This window comes from Mustela nigripes, chromosome 5 (assembly GCF_022355385.1).
Source record: "Mustela nigripes isolate SB6536 chromosome 5, MUSNIG.SB6536, whole genome shotgun sequence".
Taxonomy (NCBI): domain Eukaryota; kingdom Metazoa; phylum Chordata; class Mammalia; order Carnivora; family Mustelidae; genus Mustela; species Mustela nigripes.
This window is the reverse complement of record NC_081561.1, coordinates 83,786,249-83,799,900: the sequence shown is the minus strand read 5'-3', so window position 1 is coordinate 83,799,900 and position 13,652 is coordinate 83,786,249. Positions and strand designations below refer to the sequence as shown.

Sequence of the window (13,652 nt, the reverse complement as noted above, 5' to 3'; positions counted from 1 at the left end):
AGGATGTTCTATAAATAAATTAGAATATTTTGAAGATGAATGAGAATATATTCTATTTCAGGAAATTGATACATAATTTCAAAATAATAATTTAAGATCCATGGACTGAACAAGATATTGAAGATTAAAAAATAGCACTCTTGATTGAGTACCAGATATGGGCTAGACACTATATGAGGTGTTTTGTATACATGTAGTTTACTCCTTCTAGGAAGGTGTATATTATTCCCATTTTATTTTACTTTTTTTTTTTTTTTTTAAAGATTTTGTTTTTAAGTAAACTCTCTACCCGTGGTGGGGCTTGAATCCACAACCCAGAGACCAAGAGTTGCATGTTCTACCAACTGAGCCATCCTGGTGCCTCATCCCTAGTTTAAATTAGTGTATTTACCATTTCATGTACCAAAGGAAACAATGTATTTTTCCCTTTGTTTCCTTGTGTGTGTGTGTTTTCATTCAATGAATACTTGCTGAATGCCTGCTGTGTGCCAAGGACTATGGTAAGCAATATAGGGGTATGAACTAAGAAGCACATTTTGTTAGTTTAATGGGAGAGGGAAATACCAAAACAAACAGTTACAGTAAAATGTTTTTGAATCCTAGAATCTTAGACTCCAGAATAATCATAAAGATCATTTATTCAACATGGCTAATGGAATTAGGATAGGAAAGGATTTCAGAAATTATCTAATTGAATTCTATTATATGACAAAGAAACGGGCTCAACATATTAGGGAACTTAGTGTGCAAAATACTGGGGTGGGCTTTTAGGGATATAAGCTAAAATGTGCGATATGCTGCTTCTCCTCAAGGAAATCACATAGGAAGGTGAAACATACAAAGACGAAAGGTCAACACAAATGTACCACAAGAAGTATATACACAGTATACGTGATAAGGAAAGCTCTCTTTGTTGTGCTGAAAGGCTTCCTTGAAGATGGGTAGGCATTTGAGCTCCCAAAGGCAAGCTGCTGCAAGAAAAAAGAGAAATTGCCCCCCAAGTTTTTGGAGATGGTAATGGGAAAGAGAATTAGGAAGAATATTTATTGCCTTAGATATCTTAATGTCAATTCAATAAATTTCAAAGTTTTGTTTTGTTTTAGATTTTGTTTAGTTATTTGCCAGAGAGAGAGAGAGAGAGAGCACAAGCAGGGGAAACAGCAAGAGAGAGAAGCAGGCTCCCCACTGAGCAAGGAGCCGAATGTGGAACTGGATCCCCAGACTCTGGGATCATGCCCCAGCCGAAGGCAGATGCTTAATCAACTGAGCCACCCAGGCGTCCCAATGATTTTCAAATCTTAACTTAAGGAAATAAATACAATTTGACAGTTATATTAGTAAAACCTGATGAGAAGGAGATTTACAGTTATTGAGCCTAGGATTTGGAAGGTCAGGGCAGGGTGCTTTATATAAACTACACTTACTCTTCAGTGTTTCTGTGAAGTGAGCAATTTTTTTTTTTTCTTTTTAAGTTTTCACTTACATTCCAGTTAGTTTAGATATAATGTAATATTTTCAGGTGTACAGTATTGTCATTCCACACTTACAGCAAGATTAAACAATTTACTGGAGGTGTGAGGCCTCAGTGAGTACACATGAGTGAAACAGTGTCCATTTCCAAATGAATTGCTCCAATTTGTGCTCTTAACCAAGAATTCTTGTCCAAAGAACTGGATCTCATTGAAGAAATTAGAGTTCAGTGTCTCAGGTCATGAAGGATTGGAAATGAATGCTGAGTTTTAGATGAGAAGAAAGGCAGGAATATTTGGGTAAGCAAAAAGGAATAGAAATCATGGTGTAAATTGCCCCACCAGAGTATGTGGATGGTACTTCTAATTTAAAGTTCTGTTCAGAGCAAAGTGTCTGATAAATTCTTTACTTTTGGACCATTTTATTTCTCATTATGGTGAAGATTATATGGCAATATATTTGAGAGTCTTTAAAAACTGGATGGCACAAACTTAAAATGTCATTGAGGAAACAAGGAAGAGGAAAGCTATTTTGGACTCTGTTCAGACCAGAAGACCAGAGCGCTGACTGTGGATGGAATGTAAAAGGATCCTCGAGAGAGCGATTATCTAGTACCAGTCTGAGCTAGCTCTGGAGGGCACTGCTGGAGTTTGTCATTACATCCTGGATTGTAGGAAAACAGATTTCTGTAAGAATAGGTAGGCCTGCAAGGCAAAAACCGCAAAGGGGGAAAAAAAATAAGAGTCCTCCTTTCAGGGATGTCCTGACAGTGCATTGACAGAAGTACTTGATGAGGATGACAGTAGAGGGACACCTGTGATTGCACAAAGCATTCTCCGCAAATTTTCAAAGACTGCATCCACATGATGTAAGTGGAGTCACAGAAAGAAGTATCAACACAGGGATGCCTGGGTGGTTCAGTCAGTTTAGGGTCTGCCTTCGGCTCAGGTCGTTATCTTGGGGTCCTGGGAACGAGTTCCGCATTGGGTTCTCTGCTTCTCCCTCTGCCTGCTGTTCCCCCTGCTTTTGTGCTTTCTCTCTCTCTCCCAAATAAATAAATAAATAAAATCTTTAAAAAAAAAAAAAGCATCAACACAAAAGAAATAGTGGGAACCCATAAAACTAGTGTCAATAAGGCTAAAGAGGAAAAGGAAATAAGGCAAAGGTTAGCTTACTTCCTTCTTTCTTTGTGTGTAAATGGCGTGTGAGAGGAAAAATGTCTTTCACCTGCTTCTCAAAATGCTCCAGAAAGGTTCGGAACCTTTGTTAAGTCAAGGTTCTTTTTCTCTGCCTTAAAGGGTGAATGTGCTATTTTTGAACTCATTTGTTCACAGTTTTTCATTATCATAAATAGTTTATAATTCTCTAGGATAAATTCCAGGAAATGGAAGTGATGGAAAGCAAAATATATATAATTTTAAGACTTGATACTTACTGTGAAAATGCCCCCCAGAAAGCTAGCTTCCTCCCTTAAGCTAGCTTCCTCCCTTAAGCACAGGCGGTGCTGTGCCTTTGCCTGTAGTAAATCTTTCTGTCTTTCAAGTCTTGCTTATGTGATTTCTGAAAGTGAGAGAAGGAAAGTATATGTTCATGTATTTTTAATGTCTTTTGTTTTTGGTTTCTAGTGAATTTGAATTTTTTCATGTTTCTCGGCCATTTGTATTTTTCGAGCAAATTGTTTGTTTGTACCCTTTAACTATTTTTCTACAGAGCTGTGTCTATTTTCCCTGTTTTAGTAAAGTTCATATTAAGATTATAACTTACAAATATCTGTCCCTGTTTTATTTTTATTTATTTTACTTATTTTTATGTTTTAACTGTTTATGTATTTCCTTTGCCTTGATATTTAATTGGTATGTAATCAAATATGGGAATTTTTTTATTCTTTATGTCATTATTTTTGGCCACATGCTAGTTTTTTTTTATATTTAAATTTTAATCCATCTGTATAAGTCTTTTGTTTTGCTTTGGAGCTTGGGGTCAGGTTAAAGTCTACCTTTAAAGTCTGACCATAGTTAATCAACTAATCTGTCCTTTGAATTAAAATGCTGTGATGTTATTCCTAGTTTTGATTATTTCTTCTTTCTTAGGCAGATGTAGCCATTTTAGTTGTAGACGCCAGCAGAGGAGAGTTTGAAGCTGGGTTTGAGACTGGGGGACAAACACGAGAACATGGCCTCTTGGTTCGCTCTCTTGGAGTCACCCAGCTTGCGGTTGCAGTCAATAAGATGGATCAGGTATTTGAAGGCAAATGAGCATTCCTTTCATTTCAGATGTTAGTTAAGATGTTATCCTGCCCTATCAAGGACCTCAGAGGTCACTAGAGTACGTCTTATCAGTCTGGTGGCCATATTTAAAGAATTCATGATCCTCATATTAAATACATAAGATACAAGTAATTTTTAAGCAAAAAGATGTCTTCTCTCACTTCCAACATTAATTTTAAAATCTTATCCAAAAACTAATGAGTTACTATATGTTGGCTAATTGAATTTAAATTTAAAAAAAATCTTAAAATTGTTTTTAGTTATAAAATAATACACAATTTAATTTAGTATAAAGAAACCTGAAATATCCTATTTTCCAACTCCCCTTTTTCCCCTGAAATCTTTTGACTTTTCATTTTGCAGATCCATCTGTTTATTTTTATATGTAAAAGTATTTTTCTTCATAACGCTATTATGTTATCTGTTTTGTTATCTCCTTTTAAAAAAAATGATAATGTTCTTGTGCATGTTTCCAAGTAATGAACTTTTGTATGAACAGGTGGTTTTTAAAGCTTTTTTCTAGTCTGTTTTAAAGATATATTAACTTATTCAAATAATCCCCTATTTGTGAATATTTCCAGACGTGTGTGTGTATGTGTGTACTTAGAAAAAGCTTATTCTTTGGGAATTTCTGCACCTAAGGTCATATGCATTTTTACGACTTGCTATATGTATGATCAAAATGCCTTCAAGAAAAGTTCCAGTTACTTACTCTCAACACATATAGTATATGTACTTTCCCAAACATTTGTTAACACTGCTATTTTTAAGTGATTATTTTCCAACTTCATATTCAAAGCATGTCTCTTTTTTTGTTAACTTGAATGTTAATATTTAAATATACTTTATAACCATTTATGTTTTTAATTTTGGAATTATATATATAATTTGCTCTTTTTAAAACTTCTCTTAAAGCAATTTTTAAGTATAATTTATTTATTAAAAATATTAATCCTTTATCTTGTCTTAGATACTTTCCCAATTTTTTTACTTTTCATTTTGTATGTTTTGACATATATTCAAATTTATAAGTATTTTCTTTTGATTCTTTTTTTATGATTAAGTATTTTCTTACCCTGGGATCAGATACTTTTTTACCTGCATTTTTCTACATAGTTCTTTTACAGTATCATTATTACATACACCTTTTATTAGTTTGAAAATTCTCAAATACAGAGAATAGAAAAAAGGAAAGAATAGTAGAAAGAATTCTATAATAAATACCAAATACTAAGATTCTCCTATGTACTTGATGGCATCTTTGTCTACCCCGTGTCCCACCCATTAATTCATCTTATTTTGACAAGAATTTCCAAGTAAGTTTTGCCTTGTTACACTTAATCCTAAATACTGCAGCATACAGAGTTCATATCACATATACATTTTTAGTCTCTTTGGCTTGGGGGGGTGTATCAATAATTTTATTTTACTTCAGTAGTTGGTCTGAGCACAGTTTAATAAATTATTCACTCTTTCTTCTTAAATTTGAAATCACTTACAGCATATACAAAACGTTCTGTGTGTATTGAAGTTTGTTTCTGGGCTTTCTGTTGTAGGAAAAGTTATTTTTAGATGATGTTAATAGTAAGATCTCATACTCTGAGTTTAAATTTTAATAGATTTCATATTTAATAGATTTTATGTTTATATTTTACTGTCTTGCTTTACATTTTATTGCAGAAATTTAAATTTTATATATAGCATGGTCTGAAGTGTAGTTTTAAAAATTGAATCTTTATCAGGTTAATTGGCAACAAGAAAGGTTTCAAGAGATTACTGGAAAGCTTGGGCACTTTCTTAAGCAAGCAGGTTTTAAGGTAAGATAATTTTAAATTTGTATAGTTAGCCTCAAGTCTCATCTTACTGATATGGCAGAAAAACCCAGTATTTGGTGTTCTTGTCTTACTAAATATGTTTAATTTTATTTTTTATTTCTGCCTGGTAGCAAATATATCTTGTGTTTTTTGGGTTACTTCACCATAGAAAATGCACATTTTATAAGTTGGCTTGAATTTAATGTAAATAAAATACTTTTCTGCAGTTAGTAAATTAGGTTTAGGGAGGTCACAGAGGAATGGAAATTATACTTCCATTACAGTGGAAAGTAGTGGGGAGGAATTTCTCTAGCAAAGTGTGAATGAAGTATGCCTATATTACCAGGTTAAAATGCTTTGAGTGTTTTGGAACAAATTTTTAAGTTTCCCACAAAATCAAAACAGTTGAAAACTGTTGGTTCTTTGATTTCTACTACTTTTAAAAAAGTACATTGTTGCATTTACAGACTAGGTGCAGCATGGTAATAGTGAACCTTTTAACTTTTTGAAAGCAGTGTACTAAGTTTCAAATATTCAATTCTTTTTAATAGGAAAGTGATGTAGCTTTTATCCCTACGAGTGGTCTCAGTGGTGAAAATCTAATCACAAGATCTCAATCAAATGAACTCACAAAATGGTATAAAGGACTTTGTTTATTAGAACAAATTGGTAAGTATACTGCCATACTAATTTTGATGCATTTATAAGCTTGATATGGTTAGTTACAGTTCTTGTTGGGAGGCATTGTTGTATGCGAAAAAGCATAGGATTTATAATCAGAAGAGCTAGGGTATTATATTTATATAATAAATATAAATATATATAATTTTTTTAAAATGTATCTTTATTTCTCAAACTTAAAGCTTTATTTCATCAAATTCTAATGCAGTTTGCATTGACAAGTGATTTCATCTTCATCACATAAGAAGGTCAGTGATATCACACCAAAGAGGAAGCCTCACATATTGTAGGCATCACTAAGAAATTTGTATTTCAAAGGCAAATCAAGAGTAACAAAATGTTTTCAATTCAGTCTAATGAGTATCTTACTTTTCATCTTTATTAATTTGGAAATGACTGGATAAATACTCTTGATTTTCCTAACGCAGCTATTTTTCTTTATCCTTTGGGGGTAGTGGAGACCAGATAGCTTGAGTTTTAAAACACCCACATACCCATATTACTTAACGACTTCCTCTTCAGTGGATCATCTTCTCCATCTTCTCACCTGCCTATGGAAACACACGTGACAATTTTTACCAACTCTCACCAGCTTGGGCAAAACTCCAAGCGTTTTCTTTAGCTTAAACTATTTTTGAAAAAGTGATATGTAAACAAGATTGAAAACTCACCAAAACAAAACAAAAACAAAAACACATTTTCTTTCCTCATCCTTACCTTCAGGAGTCTCCACAGTAATCCTGAAAAGTTGCCAGGTCTTTTAAAACCCATCCTCCCTATGCAACTATGATTTTTGAAATCATCTGCAGTATTTAAAATAATACTCCATTTTCTTTATTTAGTTAATGAGGCTCAGGCCTACCCTACCTAACTTACAGACTGTTGTTAAGCTTAAATGAGATAATTTGTATGAAAACATAAACTACCAAGTGTTATATGAATGAGAGTCAATTTGCTATTAGTATTCATAAAAGAAAGTTATTTTCTGGGAGACTCGGGTCTATAATGGGCCGACTGGACTGGAGTCAAAAATTACTTTTAAATTAAATCTTGTGGTTTTTTGGCCATTTTTTCCAGATTCTTTCAAGCCTCCTCAGCGATCTATTGATAAGCCTTTTAGATTATGTGTGTCTGATGTTTTCAAAGGTAAGTGCTCCCTCATTAGTGCTGCTTCATTCTGGCCCCTGCTTTTATTTTCTCCTGACCTCTTTTCTTAGACGAAATTATGATACTGTCTTGATATTCTCCCTTCTCTGTGGCCAGTGTAAGGATCATTGCCAAATTATTCTTGAAGTGCATAGTTCTAGTTCTTTAGCTCTCCTGCCCAGAAAACTCTCCAGTTTGCTTCATTTACGTCATTTCCCCAGCTCCTACTCATCCTCCCGGTGTGGACCTCTTTATCTTTTCTCTTTCTAACCACCTGTGTTTTTTTTCTCTCTTCTCATCTCTTTAGTTTCTGTATCCTTCAGCCAGACTGGATTGGTAACTCTCTCTTAACCACATGGAGTCTTTGTTGCCCAGTGTTCTGTTTTTCTTCACTTGCCCATCTCCTACCCATCTGTAGTGGTCTGGGTCCAGTCAGGAGATAGATACCATACATTGGTAAAAAGAGAAGCTGCTTATAAAGAAATATTAGTAAGGTAAAAGAGTGACTGTAAGATGAAATGAAACTCTGTCTGGTACCAGATGACTGAGAAGAGTATGCAAAGGAGGAAAAACTTAGAAGGCCATCCTAGAGAAGGTGTTGTATTAAATCCCTCAGGGTACCTCCAGTGTACAAGATCCTCTTTAGAAAACTATAAAACAGAATTGAAATAAAGGTCTTAATAACTAAAAGGATATAGTCTGTATGTTGGAATAATCATTACAGTACAGATGTCAGTGGTCTCCCAAATCTCCGTTATCACAGAGTAGGCAGTGCAGAGTGGCTTCAGAACTGGCTTCCCCACGCACATATCCTATGGTGCCCCTCTGTGTTCTCTGCATCCTCTGCAATTGCATTGTTTGTGTGGTATTATAATTGTTTCTGTGCATTTTATTTAACTTAGATTGTGAAGTCCTTAAGGGTCAGTACTGTCTCTTCTATGTCTTTATCTGCAGGACCTAGCTCAGTGCCTGGCACATAGTACATGTTTAATAAATGTTTAATAAGTGGATGAATGAAGGTACTTCCCTAAAAATCATTCAGTGAAATTGATATGATTCATTATTATTAGCTTCCCAATTCTAGAAGTAGAAGAAATGTGGTAATGCTTTTTTAGAATGCCTTTTATCTATTCAAAATACAAAATACAAAAGTAATGTTTTGATTAACAATATTTGCTGACTATGCTTTTTCATCTTTTGTTCTCTCCTTGGGCTGCTTCCTGGCTTCTTCTTATACTCCTCCCTGTCAGCATGTTCCCACTGACATTACCAAATGACCTTTTGGTTGCCAAAACCAGTACTCATTGTTCAGTTCTGTCTTACTTCCACCTTACTTGAATTTGGCTTTATTTCCGAGACTGGTAGCCGTATCTGCCTTGAAACTTTCCTCCGTCCGTTTCTGTGACCCACTTTCTCCTGTTGTCCTGTTTCTCTGTATCTTCTTTGCAGGCTCCTCTTTTTCTGACTCCTAACTAGTGTTCTGTTGCTTCAGTCTTTTTCTTAGTCTATCTGCTGTTTTCAAACATCCATGGGTCCTGTACCTCCTGCGTCTAGATGGTTCCCAGATCCGTATATTACTCTCTGGGTACATGTGCTAACCGCTTCTAGACATCTCCACAGGGATTGTGCTTCCCGGGCTCCCATTCTCTTGGAATTTGATGTGATTGGTGCCCTCTGGAATGTCTTGTAGACACTTTACATTCACCAAGCCTTAAATGGATCTTGTTCCTTAATTTCCTGTCTCACATTAAATGTGAGACAAATCTCACCATCATCTTAAGATTTCTCCCTTTTTGCCCTTATCTGTCATTTACCTCATCACCCAAATACCTACCGTCTGTCTGTCTGCAGTGTATGCATTTCAGTCAACCCCCTTTCCTCTCTGACACAGAAATAACAACACATCACTTCTCTGTTCACAATTCTTTACTGCCTTCCTATTCTTTAACTGAGGATGCAATTCTAGCCCTGAGCATGATTTATGAGGGTCCTTTATTAATTTGTCTCTTGTCTATCCCTGTTGCCTCATGTCTTGCCTTTTTCTCCTTCTCGCTATGGTCCCATAAACATGTCATATAAGTGACATGTAGGTCTTAGCACATCTCACAGGCAGTTATGACACTGTGCCTTTGCGCAGTGTCCTGGGTCAGCAGTGTTTTCCTTCTCCCCACACCCCCCCACCCATATGCATAAGTACCTGGTAAACTCCTGTTCTTTCCCCTTCTTAGTACCCAGTTAAAGTGCAGTCATTCCCCTCATCATGGATTCTTTTGTGTACCTTTTTCTATTTTTATTGTGCATTTTAAATAATACTTGTTTCTGGACAGTGTAATTGTCTTTGCCTTTCTCTTTGCTGGAGTAGTAAACCCTTTATGGGTAGGGGCTTATATTTTCATCTTTTAGGTTAGTACATGCCTTGGTACTTAGTAAGCATTCAGTAAATATTTGAAAAAAGAATGAATTTCACTTTTTATCACATGAATGTTGTGATTTGCAGGAAAGTCTAGAGTAGAATGTGGTATGCTGTATTTAGTATATATGTTAAAAATTCTGAAATGATCACTATTTAATGTTCATTGCACTGCTAGTTTTGTTTAACTCCTTGTAACTGTAGCTGACAGCAGCAATCATCAGATAACATTGCTATATGAATTGTAAGATTTGGGCATGTTTTGCAGATCAAGGATCTGGATTTTGTGTAACTGGTAAAATTGAAGCTGGTTATATCCAGACTGGTGACCGACTACTAGCAATGCCTCCTAATGAAACTTGTACTGCAAAAGGTATTCCTCTGTAAGATTCTTTTGCTAAAAACCTTTAAGTTGAGACAGCAGATTTTTAAAAAGTAGTTTAGTTATTAACTCCTGAGTAAATAACCTCTTAGTGAAATTGTAACTGACTGTCAAAGTGATACTAACTGTTGAAGATAAAAATGTGAAAACATTAAACGATTTTTTCTGTTGTGACTATGTGTATATAAATGTACATAGAACATTCTAACTGTGGTAGATTTTCTTCTTCTTCTTCTTTTTTTTTTTTCTGATTCTTAAAGCCTGGTTAGGATTTAACCAGATGTATAGACACCTGACAGATACATTTAAAATAGTATTCAGTAGCAGAAATTAAATCTAACCCCATCCTGGAACTAGACAGTAACAAAGCAGACTGCTTGCTCTTGCTGTGCTGTGTTGTTTTGAAATGTGTATTTCAGAATTACTATAAGTTAACAGCTTTGATCATGTTTATACCAAGAAAGTTCTTTTTTGCACAAACCTAAGAAAATAAGATGCAAATGCAGAGAATCCTAATGTTGAAAAGAGAAATTGAGCTAACGTGCCACAGTCCTGCTTTCCCACCTGTAATATATGGCCTTTCATAATGACCGGTAACTATTTCTATCTTCAAATCCTTTGTACTTGCAAGTGTACTTTGTTATTCTTCTGAATTCTGCTTAAAAGCTTAGAATTCTGTACTTATCTTAATCTAGCTTCCAACTAAGCCTCCAGCTTCAACATGAAACTGATGATCTATTTTGTACTATAGAGTAATAATTTGTAACAATTTTAAACTAAAGTATACTGAGAATACTAAGTTTTTAGATTTCAGTACTTTTTCTCTTTTTTTATTTTTTTTTTTTAAAGATTTATGTATTTCTTTTGAGAGGGAGAGAATGAGTGGGAGTTTCAGAGGGAGAGGGAAAGAGAATCCGAAGCTGATTTTCCCCACTGAGCATGGAGCCAGTGTAGGTCTCGATCTCCCCACCCTGAGATCACAACCTGAGCTGAAACCAAGAGCTTAATCGACTGAGTGCTCAACGTTGCTTAATCGACTGAGCCACCTGGGTGCCCCTCCTCTGGATATAGCTTATATCCAGAGTTGTACCTGACTGGTTCATAAATTTGAATGTACATTTTGTTCGAATTTATTTTCTTACTTTAAAAGCTGATTTCTTAAAGATTATAAGAAATTAATATCTGTTTAGGTAACAGAGTTTAAACTAAATTTAAAAATGAGTAAGGGAATGAAAGCCGAAGTTACTTCCATTTTACTTTTTTCTTTTTGCCAGCCTAGGAATCATGAGAATTCTGTTTAGATAAAAAATAATTCACACATATTTTTTTAAAGATTTTTTTTTTCAAAAGCTTTTATTTATTTGACAGAGAGAGAGCGAGCGACCGAGCATAAGCAGGGGGAGAGGCAGAGGGAGAAGCAAACTCCCCACTGAGCAGAGAGCCCAATGCAGGGCTTGATCCCAGGACCCTGGGATCATGGCCTAAGCTGAAGGCAGATGCTTAACCAAGTGAGCCACCCACGTGCCCCAAGATTTATTTATTTTAGAGAGAGAGCTCAAGAGTGCAAGCAGGGGGAGGAGCAGAGGGAGAGAGAATCTCAAGCAGACTTCCCACTGAGTGCGGAGCCCCATGAAGCTCGACTTCACAAACGTGAGATCATGACCTGAGCCGAAACTGAGAGTCAGACGGTCAGCTGACTGGGGCACCCAGGCGCCCCAGTAATGCATGCTTTTCATAAAAGAATCATTTTCCGTTGATGTATTGTTTACAAGTTCACATCTCTGCTTTTGTGTTTTAAAGTGATCAAGAGCTACAACACTTTTGAAATATGAATTTGTTTGTATGTTAATGAGCTTTTTTGAGAATAAGAATTTTTAAAATAATCAATAAGCATGAATTAAAACCATGATCCTAAAATTATCCTGGATCTTACAGATTGGCTCTTTGTGACCTCTGAAATCATAATTTAACTCTGGAAGTACCACATTCTTTTCCTTTCTCCTTCCTGTCCCTTCCCCACCAGAAAAACTCTTAACAATTTATCTTTAATCTTAAGGGGTAGCTGTATCAGAAGCACCTGAGCTCTCCCCACTCCTTGACAGCCACTGTTGTAACTCAACTTGGAAGTTCTCAGTCCTCAATTTCTAACTCTTGCTTTTGCTTCATTTACTTGATTTTTCAGTGCACCCTCTATCTCAACAATTCTGTCACTAACCCATAGTATCCTAAAAGAGAGAAGTGACTAAGTCTGCTACCAACAAATGAAAATTCTAAATTAAGTTTTCATTTTATTAACATATCAGGTTCATGGATTGTTATAAAAGAACTTCTTTGTGTGATGTCTGTCCAGTGAAGAAGGTCCTTAAGAAGATGAATATCCTATATAGGACAGTGTAACATGTTTGGAGGGAAAAAATCAGTTGATAGATTGCCTCTAAACAATTTTATATTGCTAATTGACTTCTAGTATGAAAGCTCTCAGAATCTTAAGCTAAAGGCAATCTCTGTTGTTTGTAAGTAGCTAGCCCCTGTGTTCAGTTCCACATTTCAGAGCAAAAATCAGATATAGTCACTTTAAGTTTACATTTTAAAACCAAATTTAATTAGTTGAAAATTTAACAAACATTTCTTCGTATCATAATTGTTAACACTTTTTAGAGTCAAGAACCTCTCTGATGCCTTGTTGGAAGTTATGGCCCTCTTAGATTAATGCAGGTGTGTACATACATTAAATTCTAAATAAAACTATAGGTTGTCTCAGAGTTCTTAAAGTTCTCCTTGAACTCATAAAAAGTCTAAAGGAAACTTAGTTAAGAGTTTCTTAATATGCTACATGGAAAAAGTAAGTATTTTGAGAAAGATAGGGATGAGTTATAATTTACTAAAAACACATCAGTCCACTCTTTCACAGTGGTTGGCCTGTGTACTGTCTTCATCAAAAGGTTCAAGTTCTAGTGGAAAGGAACTTACCGCTTTTATTGCCCCTTAGAATCAGAAAATATGAGATACCTTTTAAAAGCTTTTGAATAAGGTAGCTGAGTAATGCCCTTTGTTATTGTTCTCCAGGATTATCCCTTGGTAATAAAGCTATATAGCAACACCTGGGACCGTTTTTTGAATTCAGTTTCCTACACTTTTCATGTAGTCAGTTATCATTGTTCACCTCTCTCTCTGGGAAGCATTTCTTTTGAGCCAGGAGTAGTGAAGGGACCTGTGAAGAGCACCATCTGACTGAGCACTGATGCCCTAAGAGTTCCTCAGAGAACTCAGGTGGCTGTTGAGGTGATTGTCTAATTAAAAGCAAAGTTCAAGAGAATAAAATACTACTGGACACCTTCCTTAGTCCCATATTTTATGTTATCAAGTAATTTGAACTGCATTATTGCGCTTGTACCTGTTAATGCAAGTGAACTGTTTGAATAGGTGTGTTTAAGGAATATACCGGTTGTATAAATGAGTTTTAAAATTTTGATTAATTAAGC

General features: G+C 35.3%; 1 protein-coding gene across 1 annotated transcript in view; it reads left to right on the top strand.

Moving 5' to 3' along the window:
• Positions 1-13,652, top strand: part of HBS1L (HBS1 like translational GTPase) — an 84,295-nt gene that overhangs the window by 58,794 nt on the left and 11,849 nt on the right. The window contains exons 9-13 of the mRNA XM_059400769.1: positions 3,561-3,707; positions 5,480-5,554; positions 6,103-6,220; positions 7,310-7,378; positions 10,057-10,161. Of these exons, the coding sequence (XP_059256752.1) occupies positions 3,561-3,707; positions 5,480-5,554; positions 6,103-6,220; positions 7,310-7,378; positions 10,057-10,161 (514 nt within the window). The remainder of the gene's footprint in view (positions 1-3,560; positions 3,708-5,479; positions 5,555-6,102; positions 6,221-7,309; positions 7,379-10,056; positions 10,162-13,652) is intronic.